The sequence below is a fragment of the Vanessa atalanta genome, chromosome 16, assembly GCF_905147765.1.
Source record: "Vanessa atalanta chromosome 16, ilVanAtal1.2, whole genome shotgun sequence".
In the NCBI taxonomy this organism is placed as follows: Eukaryota; Metazoa; Arthropoda; class Insecta; order Lepidoptera; family Nymphalidae; genus Vanessa; species Vanessa atalanta.
The window spans coordinates 4,137,486-4,157,023 of record NC_061886.1 but is presented as its reverse complement, the minus strand read 5'-3'; the positions used below and the strand labels follow the sequence as shown (position 1 = coordinate 4,157,023).

At 31.1% G+C, this 19,538-nt stretch overlaps 1 protein-coding gene across 2 annotated transcripts in view; it reads left to right on the top strand.

Moving 5' to 3' along the window:
• LOC125070162 (MOXD1 homolog 1-like) overlaps nt 1-19,538 on the top strand; it is a 69,846-nt gene that overhangs the window by 23,880 nt on the left and 26,428 nt on the right. For both annotated transcript variants that reach the window (XM_047679896.1, XM_047679895.1), the window contains exon 2: nt 15,197-15,683. In XM_047679896.1, coding sequence (XP_047535852.1) covers nt 15,246-15,683 — 438 coding nt within the window. In that variant the 5' untranslated portion in view covers nt 15,197-15,245. The remainder of the gene's footprint in view (nt 1-15,196; nt 15,684-19,538) is intronic.

The window sequence follows — 19,538 nt, the reverse complement described above, 5'->3', positions numbered from 1 at the left end:
TGCTCTTGTAACTTATTTCAATGGCTTAATTCATTAAAAGACTTTGGGACAGTATTTATTACAAAGCATTGTTAATTTTAAAAACTTGTATTCACCGATTTTTTGAGTAGATACTGTTTTGTTTTATAATGAATAAAAAAAAAATTCATCTAGTTCAAAAAGAAAAAAAAGGTATAGTTTTAATTTCAATAATTATTCTGGACCTCAAATGTTCCTCTTTTGAAATGGGTGTTAAGTTGCTGCTTCTTCTGAGGTGTTACTTTCCGAATCGATGGTACAATTTTGCGATCTATGAGAAAATGTAAAACATCTATCTCGAATACAGATATTTGAAATTGAATTTTAAATTAAATAACAAGAAAAATGTTATATTAATAATTGAAGTAGCTTACAACATTTGAAAAATGTACATATTTATTTAACATATTTTCATTATGATTGATAATGAAGAATAAAGATTTGAAAAAAAATAAATTTACATTGAAAAACTTAGTTTTCCACTATTTCATGTCTTTTTTTTAAATTAATTTACAACTTCCACTGGCTCACAGTTGCTCGTGCCTTTGTTACATTTTACTTTTATACATTTTGGAGTTTTTATATTTACACTGAACATCAGCAGATCTTCGCTGGACTTCGGGCTTGTCGTCTTCTTGGAAGAGCTCTATCATGTTAATATATGGGTTCTGGGGCAAGGTTTTCCATTATATTACAAGATATCCCACGAAAATATAAAACATTAATAAATATGGTATCGGATATCCTCACATGTTTAAATAAATAATAATTGTAGTATTTATTGTTGATTTTCAGGCAATGTAGACCTAATTTATATACGACTACGACTTGTAATTGATTATCAAAAAATAAAAAAAGTACCGAGTATTTCTGTCTCAAAATTCTAAAGTTGTAAGCGACATACCTTACCTTATTACCTTAAGCACAATATTTTTAAAAAATCATTGTTAAAAAAAATAATTAGTTACTAAGAAGTAAATGCCTTAAGCCGTTAGATTCTATGTTCCTAACTAATTAAAATACATGAGATTATCTTGTGAAATAACGATCTAAGATGCCTATAAGAGATTACTTAGGTAAAGTATATTTTGATTTGCTTTTTAATACATGAAAAGACGTAAAAAAAACACATTAATTGTGCATAAATGCGTAATTATGATTATTCCACGTATAAATCGATTATAATTACACTTACGAAGTATTTTTTTTAATGCCATGTATTTCCTGGAATTGTCTATTGTCATTTTACAATGTTGATTCTCACAGCTATCTCAATTAATCTACTATAATTGCATATCTTATTACCAGAGCTTTAAGCGAATATTCAACGAATGCGCGACTTAACGCCACGTCAGCTATACAAGCTACGGTTCTTGGACGAAATTATAATATGGGTAAACTGATTAATATTTTTTGATAAAGTATGTTTGTTCGCGTTTTAGGTTTTGGTCGTAAAAAGCATATGTCTTTCCTTGGAGTTCGAGCATGTTTCATATCGAATTTCATCAATTTCGGTTCTGTAGTTTGGCCATGAAAGACAGACAGCCGTACGTAAGCTACTTTCAAATTTATAATTTTAGTATCAATATTATAGATAAGAACAAACTATTCCTTTTATAATTTGAATCTTTGTAAGAATTCGTTTCGTATGGTGTGCTAGTTTGATAGGTTTGTATCATTTAAACGTAAGAATTAATTGTAATATACAATGTCACATATGACTTTCTGACAACTTACAATCGTTTTCAGCGGTGAATTTCGAGTTTGTTCGTAAAGAATACTAAGTTGTTTAAGAAGAACTTAATTAACATTACTTTTCTTCGTAAGCCAACTGTCAAACATTCAGTATTACAATCGTTTTAATTTTGACAGCAGAATGATATTTATTGTCCGGGTACGCTCACAATTAAGTTTATGTCAAAATTTCTGTAGGTACTGGAAATTTCTAATTATTTTAATTTTTTTTTTTGTACAAAGTCGAGGTTATATGATATAGAATAAAAAATAATGTATTTTTACGAAAAAACAACAAAACAAAAACAGAGAAAAAATTCTTTGAAATTCTTATAAAGGACGTATTGTCAGACGGAATAAAGTTAAGAAGCTAGAAACTAAACTTAGGACTGGAACGTGTCACGAGCTACTTACGTACTGCAATTTATTCTAACTGAAGAAAAACTTCACTTTATTTTAAATTTGAAAGGAAATGCTCGTTGTTTTCTTCGTCTTTGTGCTAAAATTGAATACTGAGTATATATTTAAATGACATTTTATAAAAGTTCTAAGATAAACTTATGTAGATTTAAAAAAAAATGTTTATAACTATATATTTTTAGTAGCTACAATAGTCCTTAAATAATGGAAAAAAATAATAACAGAGTTGACCCAGTGAACAGAGTACTGGAATCTCAATCGAAGATTGCGGGTTCAAATCCAGAGAAGCATCACTGAATTTATTGGGCTTAATGTTTTTATAATCTGTGTTAAAGTGAGAAGCATCGCTTTTTTGTACGTAATTATTTCTCCACGGCCTTTTGCGTACGTGCCATTTTTCGAGTGTTTTTTTCAGTATGCTGTTTCGCTCTGTTACGAGTTAATTGTGTATTTAAATGGTAATATATTATATATTTTTTATATTAATCGTGTATTTATAAGACAGCAGTGAAACCGCGCAGTTTCAGAATCGTTTCAAACGATTTATTTGTCCTTCGTCCTTTGTACTGAATCTACAAATTTTTGGATAACGAAACACATTATAAACATTAATATAATATTCTTATAGGTTTACAAAATTAATTTTTATTCGATAAACTTAATTGACTGTGACTGAGCCAGTGTAACTGCAGACATTAGGGATGTATCTTAACTCCCAAGGTTGGTAGCGCATCGGTGTGATATAAGGAATGATTAATATTTTTTACACTGCCAATGTCTATGGGCGCTGGGGGCTACTTACTATCAGGTCGCACATTTGCCTGTCTGACTGACTATTATATATAAAAAATATATCTTAATAATGACTTATGTGACAAATATATCGAATGATAAATATAATTCTAATACCATTTCGATGTTCATATTAGCAAACATCTATTAAAGATTACTAAATAATAACATATTTTTACCTATTGCAAATATTATATTTTTGACTTATACTTTACACCAACATTTAAAGTGAAAATCGAATACGCTTTTTCGTATTAATTTTTCCTTTTACGAAATATTACAGTCATATTAAAATGCTTTAAAAATTTTAACGGTGCATCCGAAAAATTAAATTGCTACACCGGTAAAGTTCGCTGAAGCGTATTATGATCTTTCATTATTTAGGTGCGAATTGCGTTGCGGCCTGGAAATTTTATTGGAATATTAATTAAATTAAGAGTCAATAATTTAATAACTTATTTAAATATAAATTAATTTAGTTTAAATTCATAATATATAATAACTATATTATCGTAAAAATTATTTATTTTATATGATATTCAATCAAAATCAAAACATATTTTATTCAAGTGGGCTTTTACGTACTTTTGAATCGTCATTTAACAAACTAATTTAAGTGAAACTACCAATGTTAATATTTATTATCTATTCCAATCTAAGAAGAAATAAAGATAAACATACCTTATATATACCTATTTCAGGCGATTTGGTAATACGAATCTCACTTTTCATGCTGTTAAGGTTTTGGCTTAAGTTTTCCAGCCCGTCGCTTGTCTGACACGAACGCTCCTTGGGAATACTATTTTGATGGTTTACCCGTCACTGCGCGGTTAGCCCAAAGCCCTCCTACGATACCCACGTGTAGATTGGGGGAGGTCCTATTCTAATCCGGGACCATCACAATAGAAATATGATGTGCTGGAAATAATGTTTCTTGTGAGATGACGTCAGATAAGTATGCAAGAAGAAGACATGCTGCGTCGAACCCAAAAAAAATTGGGATAAGGGGATGATGAGGCGATTTGCTAATAGTTCGGCTATATTGTGCACTAAGTACTAACAGTTCTTATCTAATATGTCATTAATTATAATAAAACATCGTCTATTTCACTCAACGACTTAATTCACTTTAATTTTGCTTCCAAAGTTTCGATAACAGTTTTGTCGACGTTCAAAATACCAATTTTTCGTAAATCATAAATATCATAGGTTATTCAAGCTCTCGATCAATAATATCACGTCAGGTGTCAAATATTGTTTATTTTGCTTGTTTGTTCTTATGTGGTTGGAATTAACCATTAGTCTTCATGGGCTCATATATTTAAGATATTTACTATTTCTTTTCAATGTTGGAAGTACGATGGTGATTTCATTCATAAAAATAATCACAAATCGTTCATGACTTTTTCATCGAGTCCTTACTTTCCTGAGACTAAATTGCTAAAGTATTGAATATATGTATATATGTATATAAATATATGAAACTGTATTTCAAATATAGATGACGATCCTTTATATGCTAGACGCGTAAATTTTTACGTTTTTATCCGACGCAGCCGGCACCTGGTTCACCGTGAAATTAACAATTGTCTGTCAGTATTTTTAAATCGGCAGCACAAATTATATTTTCGTTTCGTGAGAATATACTTTAATGATAAAACTGTGAATTTTTTTCGATGCTTTGCTTTTTGGCAATCGAATGTTTTAGTATAAATAATATAACATTTGAATATATATATAACATTTGAAGTCAAAAATGTCTATTATTCAATACATAAAATATAGCGATAGCAACTTCGTTCCAAACGGGACACATCTCGTTTTTTTTTTTTAATTCAATTCAGGAACGTATACCTTAAAACAATCTATAGTTCGCTCATTATCATTTCAAGAAAGAAATCACTCATTACACCCTCAATGCGATACCAATCATGGGATATAAGATTTAATGTCCCTTGTGCCTGTGATTGCACTGGTTCACTCGCTTTTCAAACCGGAACACAGTTTATTTTCCTATAAATTTCATTTTAGACAAAGACTAACCAGATGTTCTCTCAAAAATCACAAACCACATTAAAAGTTTCCCGTCTTAAAATCCCTTACAGAACATATGAAAGCTCAAATCGAATATAAATTAATCATTTTATAATTAAATCGAATATTTTGTCTTACATGTATGTGTAGCTAATAAAATCAAAATCAAAATATACTTTATTCAAGTAGGCTTTGAAAAGTACCCTTTGAATCGTCATTTAACAAACCGTATCAAGTAAAGCTACCACCGATTCGGAATGTAGATTCTACCGAGAAGAACCGGCAAGAAACTCAGTAGTTACTCTCTTTCAACATCTAAAAATACAGTCATGTTAGTTAAATACAATTATATATGTATGTTATATATTCTGCATGGAAGTCAACAAGCATTAACTCATCCATATAATCTTATATCGAATAATATGCCTTCTGAATACAATACCTATACCTACCTAGATTAAAGTGTGCGTCGAAACTACAGCATTCTAATTGTGGCCGAAATACCATTGACTTATTATATAGGCTTCTCCTTACCTATTTAGGGTCTCTTACATTGAGTCTTGCGCAATATTTGATATTAGTGAACGTAGGCGATGCATTAATGTATCACGCGAATAATCCTTTACGCAATATTCGAATGTTTATTTGACTGCGCAACCAAGCAACGGTATTAAGATTTAATTTTAGAATTATTTCAACATTTAATTAATTAATCGTTCGATTCAATTGACACGACGACTAACTTGTTGGCCAAGGGGTTAGTTTGTACAGCCGAATTGCTGAATAAGGTTTTTCTAACTTGTCAAGAAATCTGGAGCAGCCTGGATTTAGGAGGTTAATCGTTTCCATGCCTCGAATAACACTTAAAGCTGTATAAGCTAATCTTGAGAGCCGAGATGGCCCAGTGGTTAGAACGCGTGTATCTTAACCGATGATTTCGGGTTCAAACCCAGGCAGGCACCACTGAAATTTCATGTGCTTAATTTGTGTTTATAATTCATCTCGTGCTCGGCGGTGAAGGGAAACATCGTGAGGAAACCTGCATGTGTCTAACTTCAACGAAATTCTGCCACATGTGTATTCCGCCAACCCGCATTGGAGCAGCGTGGTGGAATATGCTCCAAACCTCAAAGGGAGAGGAGGCCTTTATCCCAGCAGTGGGACATTTACGGGCTGCTAATGCTAAAGCTAATCTTTCGTTATAATAGAACATTTAATATACAGAAACATTTTTTCTTTTATTTAAATCTATAATCGAATTGTGTAAACAATCATCATCTGAATTATTTTTAATGAATAATAATAGTTACTTATGCAGTATTGTATTCAAATAATAACTTTTCTATATCACTATCAGTGTAAGTCTGGTGACGTAACCTTAGGAGTGGGTAGCCAATCTATTAGCATTTTACTTGTGGTATGGTATTAGGTTTGCCATCCACTGCATTCGAGTTATTATCATTGCATATCATTACTTAGATTTAACTTCGGTATTTATTATTGCGTTATACATTTTATTTTTTATATTTCGTTATTAATTGTTAAGAGGATTAGGTGTAAAGTCGTGAGTCCTTTAAAATTTATCTCATGCCTTAATTAAAAAGTTAGAGGGTGTTTTGTAAGAAGCTTTTTTTTCTCTATTTAAATTGGTTTGAAATTCGAAGGAAGGATACAGAATATTGTTTGACTAATCACCCCCTAAATAATGTTTATAGAAATTCAGTGAAAATGTATTAAGCGCTTTTAGCGCTGTAATCAAAGGACGGTCTCCGTAACAGTATATTACTTCATCATCATACTCATTCCTCTGATGCAATATCAAAGCAATGATTCCATAAAATAATCCAAAAATGATCTCTTCGTATTATATAAAATGAAAACCCTCTGAAGACGTCGCAAATAAAACTAGTAGTGACCATAATCAGATGCCAATGATTAAATATTTTATGATTTACTCCTTTGCATGAACTAACTTTCAATAAATGGTTTAGTACTAACAATTTTTACAATGGCTCACTCACCTTTCAAACCGGACCACAACAACATGCACTGTTTGGCGCTAGAATGACTGACGAATGTGTAGTACGTAATCAAATGGGCTTGCACTAAGCGAACCAACAACAAAACGTTATATAAACTTTAAGGAGTTTAAGAGAGTTTATTATAATACATCCATAGAGAAATATACGTGAATAAAAAAATGGTACTCGAATATAAAGAACGTATACGCGGTCATAAGCTGGCTTCTTATAATATATAAAAAAAAAACATTTTTAAAAAGTATTAATTTTAATATATATATATATATATATATAAGGCATTTATCATTATAATTCAATGATATATACTTATTAATTTCTTATTCGAAATTAATAAGTATTTTTTAAATGAAATAATTAATTGTTGTATTTACAAATATATATATATATATATATATATATTACAATGACATCATCATTAATTATTTAATTCTTATACGGTTGCCTAATTTTTCTATTTATATAGGCGGAAGCGGTAATAGGCAGATATTTCACATTGGTGACAGTCTTTCTCAATGACGTTTAACTTGACGACGCTATTAAAGTTACGGAGAAATTCTGTGATACGTTGGTATATGTTTATCGCCAAATCACTATGGCTCATCGAAGTTGATTGCCCATTGACACAAAGCACATTTGGGCTGATTAAACTCGATATTTTACTCAACAAGAGAAAAGACGTTTGTTTATTAGTGGAAGATTTACGGTTTGTTACTGTGATTTATGTGTATTGATGGTAAATGGAACTGCGAGAAATATTCCCAATATTACCTATGCAACGCAAATGGAACTAAATTATTACGATTCAACATTCTGTTGTCTTTAAAAACTTTATTGTTGACAGTAGAATGATGAGCAAAGCTCGAACAAAACCCTACGTTTAGGCACTACTTACTGACCATCCAACTTATTATTAAATAAGTATTTGACTAAGAGTAACTTATCATATCTGTATCTACTATAGTAATATGTGAAGTATCTGTTTCATTTGAAAAGATGCGTACCGGAAACATTTTTCTTAGTGCAACATCGTTTTTACGAGCTCAGATAGAATATTAATTAATATACGGTATTAATTAAACGGTTATTTGCCGTTAAAAGGTAATAAAAGCCATTAACTGAGGTTTAATATATACAGTAACAGTCGGAGCCCACTGCTGAGCAAATACTTCCTACTTAAGGGGAAGATTTTGAGCTTATACAATAAACCTGTGCTATAATTTAGTGACAACATATTTTTTAACGCCGTTGAATTGAACGTTTTGGCTATTAAACTAATTTTCTGGGTAGTCATTGGCATAAGATATTAATAAGATTTAAATAAAGAAGCTTACAAATTATTATTTACGTAAAAATGCAGGATCTATAAAAATCGGGAATTAGACCGAGAGATCTGCTAATAAATACTTTCGTGATTCCAAAAAACACTTTTAAATCATGTGAAAAATTCTCCCTTTGGTGTCCATTAAAATCCTTGCCAAGGTAATGTCATCAGAACGAGTTAAATGACATCAAGTGTATTATAAAACTGGTATGTTAGAGTCTTATATTACGGCGTTATTTAAACAATAGGTACATTTGTTTGAAACAAACAAAGAAAACTAGTTAGTCTGTGAATATACGTATGAAAAAATAAGACGATATAAGTGGAAAGAATTGCCTATTCAACAGAACCTAGAGAATAATGAATGAAATTTTCGCGTGATCTCTCCACGTGGGCACTTTTCGCCAGTTTTCTGAAACGGTGTATTGTTCAAGCATGTCGCAGTCTTCAGACGAGACATATTTGTCGCAGTTCAATATTTTATATCTAATGTAAAAGCTTACTATAACCCGTAATATATTTGTAATAAGGAATAAATTGGTTCCGAGTCTGATCTCTGTCGTAGCGTTGAATTGCCGTCCTATCTGATGACGAGAGTCAGGGAATAGGGACTATTTACTTGAGCATACTCCTGCTTAGTTTAAAATCTCCCGTACTGTTGTTGTCTTTAACTGAGCGCTACAGAAATACGATCGTGATAACTGGATGATATAAGATGTAAATAATACGGAGTGTATTATTTACACTTCATTACATAACAGAATTTTAAGACGTTCTTTCGATCACTATACAAATTAAGTTTTTTAAAAATTCTTCTCCTAGACATTGATTCCGAAAAATTGTATTCGAAATAGCTTCATTTGCATATACATAAAACAGTTCCTATTTTGAAATGTACTCTCTATGGAATATAAAGTTAGAAGTTTGCTAGCAGCTTGTTAAAGTTGAACAACGAGCACATAGTAGCAAAACCTATTTATAATTTGAATTCCAAAAATACATCAATTATTTATTGCTTATATTTATTATAATTAATATTATAAAATGTACGAAACATGTAAATTCCATTTATTTTAAAATGTATAATTATTTTGAACGATAATAATTTATGATTAACTGATATTAAATCAAATCAAAATATACTTTATTCAAGTAGGCTTTTACAAGCACTTTTGAATCGTCATTTAACAAACTATATTAAGTGAACCTACCACCGGTTTGGAACTCAATGGTTACTCTTTTTTAACATTGAAAAATACAGTCATGTTAGATAAATTATATATATTTATGAAAGCGTCCATAAACTATGTAGTCTTCCAATAGTCTACTAAGGCCTTTATATGTGGAATAAATACAATTGATTCATACTAAATATGTATAAAATCTGAATGTTATATATAAAAAACGTATAGTTTGCTTTGTAAAGAACGCTTTAAAACATCTTTAACGCTTTTAAATCAATTGTGTATTGTCTAAAGTTTGCTCAAACCTTAAGTAAATTCACGGAAACATTTATTTGTAGTCAATGATGCGGAGTCTATCAAAGATTGATTTATTGTATAGCTGTCTATTTATCAATGTCGGTTTGTGTTAGAGAATGAAATGTTTATTTTACAAATTACATAAACATTGCAAGTTCATTTTGATTTTCTTACTGTAATATTAAAAAGGAACATACGTTTCGAATTGGAAGCATAGTTTAGTATTATTTGTATTTAATACACCACTGAGATTATCTTTTTATAAATACAATGAAATTTGTTCTATTAAATTTAATACACTTGTTTGAAATTGATAGGAAATTACTGAAAACCAAACGATGTATAACACTTCTGGTTGATGATATAATTTATCGTATAATATATTAAATAAGTCGGAGTAGACTATTTTAATATTGACATACTTTTTGATTGCCCATGATCTAAGTACTTGTAGATAGACCCATTATCTAAGTGAATTCATAGTAAAATATTAAAGGAGATAAATTTTGTTTTTCTTTTTGTATGAAGGTGGTAATTTCGGAACTAAACATGATCGAGTTCTACAAAAATTCTACTAGTATGTAGCCAAAACACTGCTCTGATCTGTGTGACTGCCCAATATTGTGCTTAAATAAATACTTATATTTATATCATATCGTTCTTTATTTATAATTTACCGTACGAAACTGGTGGAGATCGATAGTGATATTATTTACTTATTTATTTAAGGTGAAAAATATTTTATAGATATATGTATGTAACATACTCGTGCCTACTGGTTTAGTAGTACAACAGCCAATTTGTTCGTAAATTGACAGCCTTTGAAAGAGCACAGCTTTTTAATAGAATACCTTCTAAAATTAAAAGCACCTGCTCTTTTAACGCTTTTAAAACTATCCTCGTTCGAAACGTTTAACAATCCGTCTGCATTTTGTGTTAGCTGATCTATTTAGTTTTTCTATTCACTTTTTTAGCTTTGTTTACTTAGAATATTTGCGTGTCGTATCTGAGATGAATTAGGCACCTTCAAATTATATAATAGAATTTGATAAACGAAAGTTTTTGATATAAAGCACTAATATAAAAATAACATATGTATATGTGCCACTGTTGGGCTAAGGCCCTCCCTGGAGGATAATGTTCCTCATGCTGCTCTAATACGGGTTGGATACACATTTGGTGGGAACTTATGAATTATAAGCATATGAAAATGTAGTGGTGCTTGCTGGTATTAAACTTGTAATCATCGATTAATATGCACGCGTTCTACCACTAGGCCATCTGGGCTCTCTAAATAACTAATATTAAGAATATAAACTATTCATGTTTTCAATTTTCTCTCCAACCAACGATAACAATTTAGTAAAAGTGGGTATTTTTTGTAATTATTTTTACTCTAACAAATTATGCTACTGTTAGGTGAGATTTATAACAATGTTATATACATATATAGATGGAGGGGTACCATTCATTTGTTCTACATTTAAATGTAAACCTTTGCTGTGTTCCGCTTTGAACTAGTGTAATTACAGGCACGAGGAACATAATATCTCCTGTTTGGAGGCGCATGGAATTTCTATCGAACCTCCACTATAATTACCATCAGGTTGCCCCGATTGCTGGTCAATCATACATAAAAATAATAAAAAAACATTATGAGAAATGTTCAAAAACTGATAAATATTTACATAATCGCTCTATTCGAGTCTAAATTGAATGCAATAGAAAAATATTCTTTGTATCGTTAAAGTACATTATTCTAATAAAAAACAATTTCGCTGTTACAAATATAAAACAAATTGGCATCTTGGGGTTTAAAGAAAAACATTGGTTATTTTATAACGAGAGGCGAGCGGTTTACACTTCCTCTCAATAAGTGGATAATCAGATATCTTGTTTCGGTGTGACGGGTTTTAGTTACTATTTCGGTCGTTAGACTGAATTCTTAACTGTAATATTTTATCAAATAGCTGTCACTGTTATATTTATTACGATTCTATGTCGTGTTTCCGTTAATCACTTCCGATTTTGGTATCTCGATTTTAAATTTAGAACGGATAAATATTCTTATATAAATTAAAGAGTTCGTATATGAATTGTTTTAAGTTTGTTTTTATGGTTTTATTTTGAGATGAAACCTATTATAACTACGGAGTCAAGACAAATAGACAACTTCGACATTGTTATTCATTATGGATTCGGGAAATATTGTAATATCGACGAATTTGCTATGAGGACTTAGAAATTGAAGTGAATTTATTTATATTACAGCATAATTCATTAAGTAGAATTATGCTTAGCTATTATAAATAAAGATTTTTTAAATTTTTTATAGTGCGTACTAAAGCAAAGAGTTAAGTTAACAAATCCATGGAATATTTAAAAAGAAGGTTAGTTTATCTCTTTCGATCGGTTGTTAGGCTGCTTTTCTTTTACGTATACTCTTGATCTAAACCTCCACAAAATCTCGGACATAGAAGCTTGTAACAAAAATTTTATTTCACATTTAACACTTCATTTAAAGCTCGCAAAGCAAGCAATGCATACATTAACCCAATTCTCAACTAACCAATGCTGTAGTTAAAAAGGGTTACCGTGTTATATGGTATATTTTAATTCCCAGAGTAATATGGCTTAAACTATATGATTTATTCGGTGACTCGGTAAATCCCGCGCGATATACTCGTACCTCGGGAGCAGCTGTTGGATTTTTTTGCGCATCTCCGTGAGTTTTATCTTTCGGGACTTCGATATTATTATTCCGTTTTCCGATTATGAGAAAGATATTTCGAAGTAATTTATATGATTCGATACTTTCATTAAGTTTTAGCTTAAAATACTTTTTTTAGATAAGCGAATTCAGAAATAAATGTGAAAGAAAGAATCATATCAACTGTCCGTAAATGGTAATGGTCCCGCAAACTTCTCGGCAAAGGATAGGAGATTATTTCATTACGATGTTTCATTGCGGGTTTATTTTTTTCTTCAGCGCTGATTACGTTTAATGTAAGCTATGAAAGGCTTGCCGGGATTTGATTATCATTATCGGTTAAAATACATGTATTGCACAAGACCATTGTAGTTACTCATTTTAGGTTGATTACCATTATTTTCTAATTTGTTCGTATAATACTTAAACCTATGGTATAACAACAGCTACTTTCTGTACTTAATACAGTTTTTAATTATACTGTTAACTTTGGAATACATTGATAATCTCCCGTACGCTTCGGTTCGTAAACTTTGGCACAATATGTACGAAACGCGTTAATTTGCATATAAAGATGTTATAAAAAAATTAGGTCTTCATTATCGAGTGTGGTCACGGTATGTGCTCTGTATAATTACAGATGTTGATTGAGTTTTTGCGAATTACTCTTAATTCCATTCTAGTTAGTTTTTGTACATCTTACAAACGTGAGAGTTGAAAAAATGGGTTTATTGTTTAATTCTAATAATATATGCGTCTAGAAAATTTATATAATTAACCAAATAAATTTGACCTTTCCATAGTACGTATTTTTGTTCTATTCGAGGGTCAAGTTAAAATATGGTTTAGAAATTAAAAACATACTTGTAGCAAATTTAATTAATGTTTAAATTAATGCTAGTGATATTTCTCACGATTTTTTTTTGTCACTAATAATATACGCAATCATTATTAATAAAATATTGTTTTAAATAAAAATGTCTCGGTGATGACAAATAAAAAAATTAAAATAGTTTATAATTATTAAATATAACAGGGCTGAGAACGTTGACAGAGTTAATACGTAAACATGAATATTTATACACATTTAATATATTCTGAAATAGTCTTAGTAGTAATTGCGTAGTACTGGAAAAAACTAACAATCGTTTATTTTGGTAAAAATGGTAGTTTCCCAATAAGCCTATTAAAGAAATCAGAACTTTAAAGGGATCCTTTTTTACCGACATTCTAAGAATCTTTATGTTGACGGAAGGGTCTTCCTAGTAGGATGTATGTAAGGTGTCACCGGAAATTGTAACACTTCGATGGTTAAATATTTTTTGTCATATTATAAAAACGAGACTACGTCAATGACGTTTTAGACGCGATGCGTTGTTATGAGTATCGTTGAACGTATTTTTTTTTTATTACTTAACTTTTGATCAATCAATTGGCTTGACGATTTAAAATATTGAGGGATAGAATTAGTTTTAAATTAGATATAAAACGAAAAAAAAAAAATTAAAAAAGAAATGCACTAAAATGTTTTCATAAAAAATCGTCAAGTGATTTTTATTGTGATGTTCTATGTGTAATAAAGCACTGTCCTCCGATTCATTATGTTCGCATTCGTCAAGCGGAAGCGGTCGGGCAACAACTAGGCACGTGTATGTGTATATGTACATATATGTATATATTTGAGTAACTTTAAATTAATATTTTTATATTCAGCTTAAAGTTGCGACGAGCCTTATTTACTATGTAGCATTTGCAAATAAGAGTCCATAACGAAACGAAATATTGCGTTTTTTTTCTTTTTTTGTTGGATAACTTTTAGATATTTGAATGAACAAACCTAATAAAGGAAAGTTTGATACTAAAATGTTCGGGGTCTCCGTCTTATCGTTACGTCTTGCGACGGAATTTATACATTTTTTAATGATTTGCAATTACCGTTTCGAATTTCAGTTATTTACATTTTATTCGCGTAAAGTTTGCAGTATGTTTGAATACTAAAGAGGCAAACTATTGGGGTTTTAAGTATAATAAATATGTTAATTATAGTCATATTTATTTCGTTATTTCGTTTCATATCTTGCATTATTCATAACACGAATTATACCTAGTGTATGTATATTACGACGTTACATAGTTTTTTTTTTTATAATTTTAATCCCTTTTGAGGAGCGAAATAAAACCTATTCCATTTTTTTTTGTTTGCAGTATTTTTTATTTATTTGGTACTATAAATTAAAGTTTTTAAATACCTACATTACAATAAGGGATAATTTCGAAATAATAAAACAATTATTATAATAATGACGTAATTACAATACGTAATGGGAGCCTAAAGTTTATGATTTTATTAAAGACTAGCTGTGCCCGCGACTTCGTGCGCGTTATTTGAATTTAAATTATTTGCATATTGTAGCGTGATTTTGTTTTTATTCCATATATATTTCTAAAATAAAGTAGCCTAAGTTACTCCTTATTAAATCCGCTATCTGTCAGTGAAAGTCCCGTAGAAAGCGGTTCAGCCGTTCCAGAGATTAGCCAGAACAAACAGACAGACAGACAAAAATTGTAAAAAAATGTTACTTTATTATATGTAACGTGTACTAATATTACAAACACGTAATTAATTGACTTTTCTTTGTTTCAGATTTAATCGAAGTTATGTACTGAAGAAGATAAAGAAAAACTTAACAATAATGCATCTTCAAACTGTTCTAATTTTAAGCGCCTTATTTCTCTGTGATGCGAAACTGCCGAGGTTTAAACAACACACGCAACCCAATGACCTACCATCGAATACCGCACAGAACTCACAATCATCACGAATTTTACAAACAGGAAACAAAAACGAGAAAACGAGTCGAATAGTCGATCAATATAGAACACGACATAGAAGAGAATCATATGCCTCGAATTCATACGAATCGGGTTTAATATGGGCGCATGCAGAGAGGCTGGATGAGAACGGTGACGTCATTTTGCGGTGGGTTAATACGGATTCGACTATAACGTTCAGATTAGAAGCGAGAACCCGTGGTTATGTCGCTTTAGGATTCAATTCGGCGAGAAATATGAGAGGGGCGGACTTGGTTGTCGCTTGGGTGGACGACAGATACGGCAACGCTCAGATCTTGGTAAGTGCACCTGTTATCACATTCTCACGATATCCAATTCACTTCGAGGAGGTCTTACTACTATTACGTAAATAATTTCTGATTAGAACTAAGATTCATTTGAATAAATTAAATATCGGTAATTGATTATTTTATTTAATTGATTTAGTGAAAGCGCTTTGTGTAAGTAGTTGTAGTTACCAACATATACTGTAACGCCGAATAGTAATACTTAATCTTGAATGTTGTTTGTGCGTTGACGATGGTTTCTTTCAGGTTACCTACTATTTTTTTACAATGTCTGTTCGTGGTGGTGATCATTCATTATAAAATTGTCTTTAATGTAGTATTAGTATCCATCAACCCACATTGGAACAGAAGCAGAATGTGCTCCTAACCTGATCCTTAAAGGAGGAGGCCTTAGCCCACTGCTGGGGAATTTTACAGGCTCTATATGTAGTATTAGTAGTTACGCGTTAGTATTTATTATATACAATTTACATATCTTTAACGTATAAAATATTTATAGATACTTTTGATCTTTGTTCAAATATTATCTTTACAAGATTAACTTTAAGGGAGTTGTATTTCTAGTTTTTATTTTTTATAGTGATGGCTAACGAGATACCCACTTGCGTAATTTCAACAAAAATACAATAACGATTGATTCTTATGATAGTAGACCTTATTACGTTGGGGTAAGGTATATTCTGTGCGCCCTTTATATAATTTTTTATGAAACAATAGTTCGGCTGCGGTTTTTGAATGCTGTCAACGTCCCGAGTATCGAACCGTGACGGGCACCGCCATCATCTTAACTGTCTCTTTTGTTTACGAGATTTCATTTCTCACCTGTCGATTAAAAAAACCCATTTATTTTTTTTAATATCTAGAAAATTACTATATTTTTCGCTCAAAGATTTAACTTAGATCACTCTTAATTTTTTTATCCTCTTTATTTATCGTTAAAACATTTATCGTTATTTTAACACAGCAAACTAATATGCGTTAAAATTCATATAATTTCTTCGGGTCATAAAACAAATTTATGAACTTCAAGCGCTTTAGTTTTTTGGGTATTAGTACCCACCTAGTGTATTCTTTCCTTAAAGCGCTATAAAAACATTCGCTTCAAAAATGATATAAGAGTAACCGTATGATGATGATAACTATCAACGAGGTTGTTCTGTAAGGACTTAAGTACCTCAATGTGAAATGTTGAGAAACGACTAACGGTGATACTTCATATATAACTAATATTGTAAATACGAAAGCAACTCTGTCTGCCTGTTACTCTTACTCGACCAAACCACTGAACCGAATATGATGAAATTTGCTATGGAGCAAGCTCAAGGTTACTCTTTGATACCTAACGAACTTGACGACAAATATATATATAAAGTTTCAGTATAATTAAATGTGCTACTAATAGTTTCGATCCATTAGTTAATGTAATTTGTCTGTTTACGTTTCTTTTATTACTAACATAAACACATTATTATCGTAATTTTTTAATTGAGCCTCCGTCACTCGAATAAATAAATAATTACTTTAAATGTTACAATTATAGTCGATGTATTTACGCTTGTAATTTTCTGATATGTCATGATCGTGTAGGGTGAGTTTGGAGTTCGGTGCTATAGAATAGTTCAACTGTGTTAATAGTGCTGTCGTTATGGTATATGATTGTCGAACATTTTCGTGGTCGAAGAAACATGTAATACCACTGATTTATACCTAGATTGCGTTACGCTGAACGCGCATAAATTAACTAAAGTATGTTACGTACAAAACTGTTTAATAGTTTCCAAGACACTTTAACACATTCTTGTAACTGGTGACGTAGACATGTTCGAACGTTTGTGGACTATTCTGTGTGAATTAATTTATATAAAACTCGACATCGAACTCGATCGTAGAATATCAGAATGTATGACAATGACTACATTATAAATGATGATGATATTCTCCTAACCGAGTGTAGTCTAGATGACCATTCTCAAGGCAGCTTAGCAAACTGTGCAGGACACGTCAGGTCACAAGTGTTTGCACAAACGCAAGTGCTATTCCATTCTCATAGAAATAAAGAGAAAGAAAAGAAGGAAAGAGTTTAGGGCGAAGAATCAAATGCCTTACGTGCTTTCCGTAGTACGGAATTACCTCCGTTCCGTTTGTATGACTCCAGACTTCTAGTGTAAATTTCAAGGCACAAAATCTCAAAAACTATTTATCAGGGATATGAACCCAGGACTTCGGTATATGCTTACACTAAACCAACAAGACATTGAATAATAATGACATTTGAACGATGCAAGCATCAAAATAGCGTATAACAGTAAGTCGGCTTTTAACATTTCACGATCGGGTCGGGCGTCAAGTGTCGAATTTCATCTTTACTGAATAGCTTTGCACGCCGCGGCTTCGTGTGAAACTTAGATATTTAAGACTTGTTTTATTATTATGAAAAATAGTAATCATTATGTTTCGACTAGTAAGATCTGCTGTCAATGTTGGTGTGCGACCTGTTGATAACAGAATGTCGTAAGGGAGACCCCCTTAAGATTGCTCTTTAGCTTAGATACGTTTTGAATAATTATATGTGTATAATAAGACAAAGCGTCTGAAATGTACGAATCGCATTGAAAATTTCAAACAGTGTACCAGATAGCATGTATCCGAGCTCTTAATGTAGGTACTTGAATAATACGACGTTTAAATACTTTAATTGTTGTTTTGTTTTGCTATAAATGATGTTTAAGTGCATAGTTAGGTATTACGTATGGGAATATTCTTCTCTATTATGTTACTAGTTCCACCGCGCAGTTCCTGTTCCACCCCCTTGGACGTAGACCGTAGTGTTATTTTAAATATTTTTTTTAAGTATTATTTTTCTCCAAATACGTACAGTCCGTTGTTCCGTTGTTATATCAAATTATGTTATTTTAATTTACCTGCATTTTATTGCGAGGCTGCAAAACAATTCGAATTTTTGGATTGTAAAGTGATCTCGAAAAGTTTGCATTGAAGTCTTAGACGACGACTTTTCCATTGATTCGGAGTTTGTTTTTGTTGAGTAGTGTTGTTGTATTAGTTTTCGTGGGATTCTGGTTTCCTAAGTTGGTATTTGGCCCATTTTTCGATAACCTCTATTACGTATCAAGATTTTGATATTGTTCTTGCCATTTCTCTCCACAAGTCATTCAGAATTTGGGTATTAAAAGCAAATATGTCTTCAAATCGGAATGGTAGTAACAGAGATTAATGAGGATTAAACAGTCATCAACATTATTATGTTAATATTTACTGGAAGTTCCAGCTGTTTTAAGATATTTTTACTTGGAGATATGGTTACTGTATAAAGTGTACGTCTTTGAATATAAATCACATCTACAAGATACTGGAGAATATATGTTACCTTGATTTTGATCTCAGTATTGTTGGTATATAGGTACAAAACAACAACAAAGTTACATTATAGTTATGTATAATCTGTTAAAAATATAAAAAAAGTACTTAGCTTAAGAGTCTACTTATTAAAATGTTTCTTTTGTTACGACAACAATAGTTATTCATGAGGCTTCTATTACACTAGGTCGTCGTGTTCCTCTGAACTTGAATATTTAATACTCTGTACCAGACCGTCTCGTTGGACGTTTTAAAAAAATGCAGGAGATAAAACATGTAAATGTCTTTCTGCTCGGCAATGGTCTCTTCTCTCGAGGAGAAGATTTGGAGCTTATTCCACCACTCTAATTCATTATGGATATTATTATTATTGGATAAAGATGTTGCAAATTTTCGTTCGATACGTGCAGGTTTTTTAGGGATGTTATTCTATACTTCAATCAATGTCGTGATCGTCTACTATTTAAAATA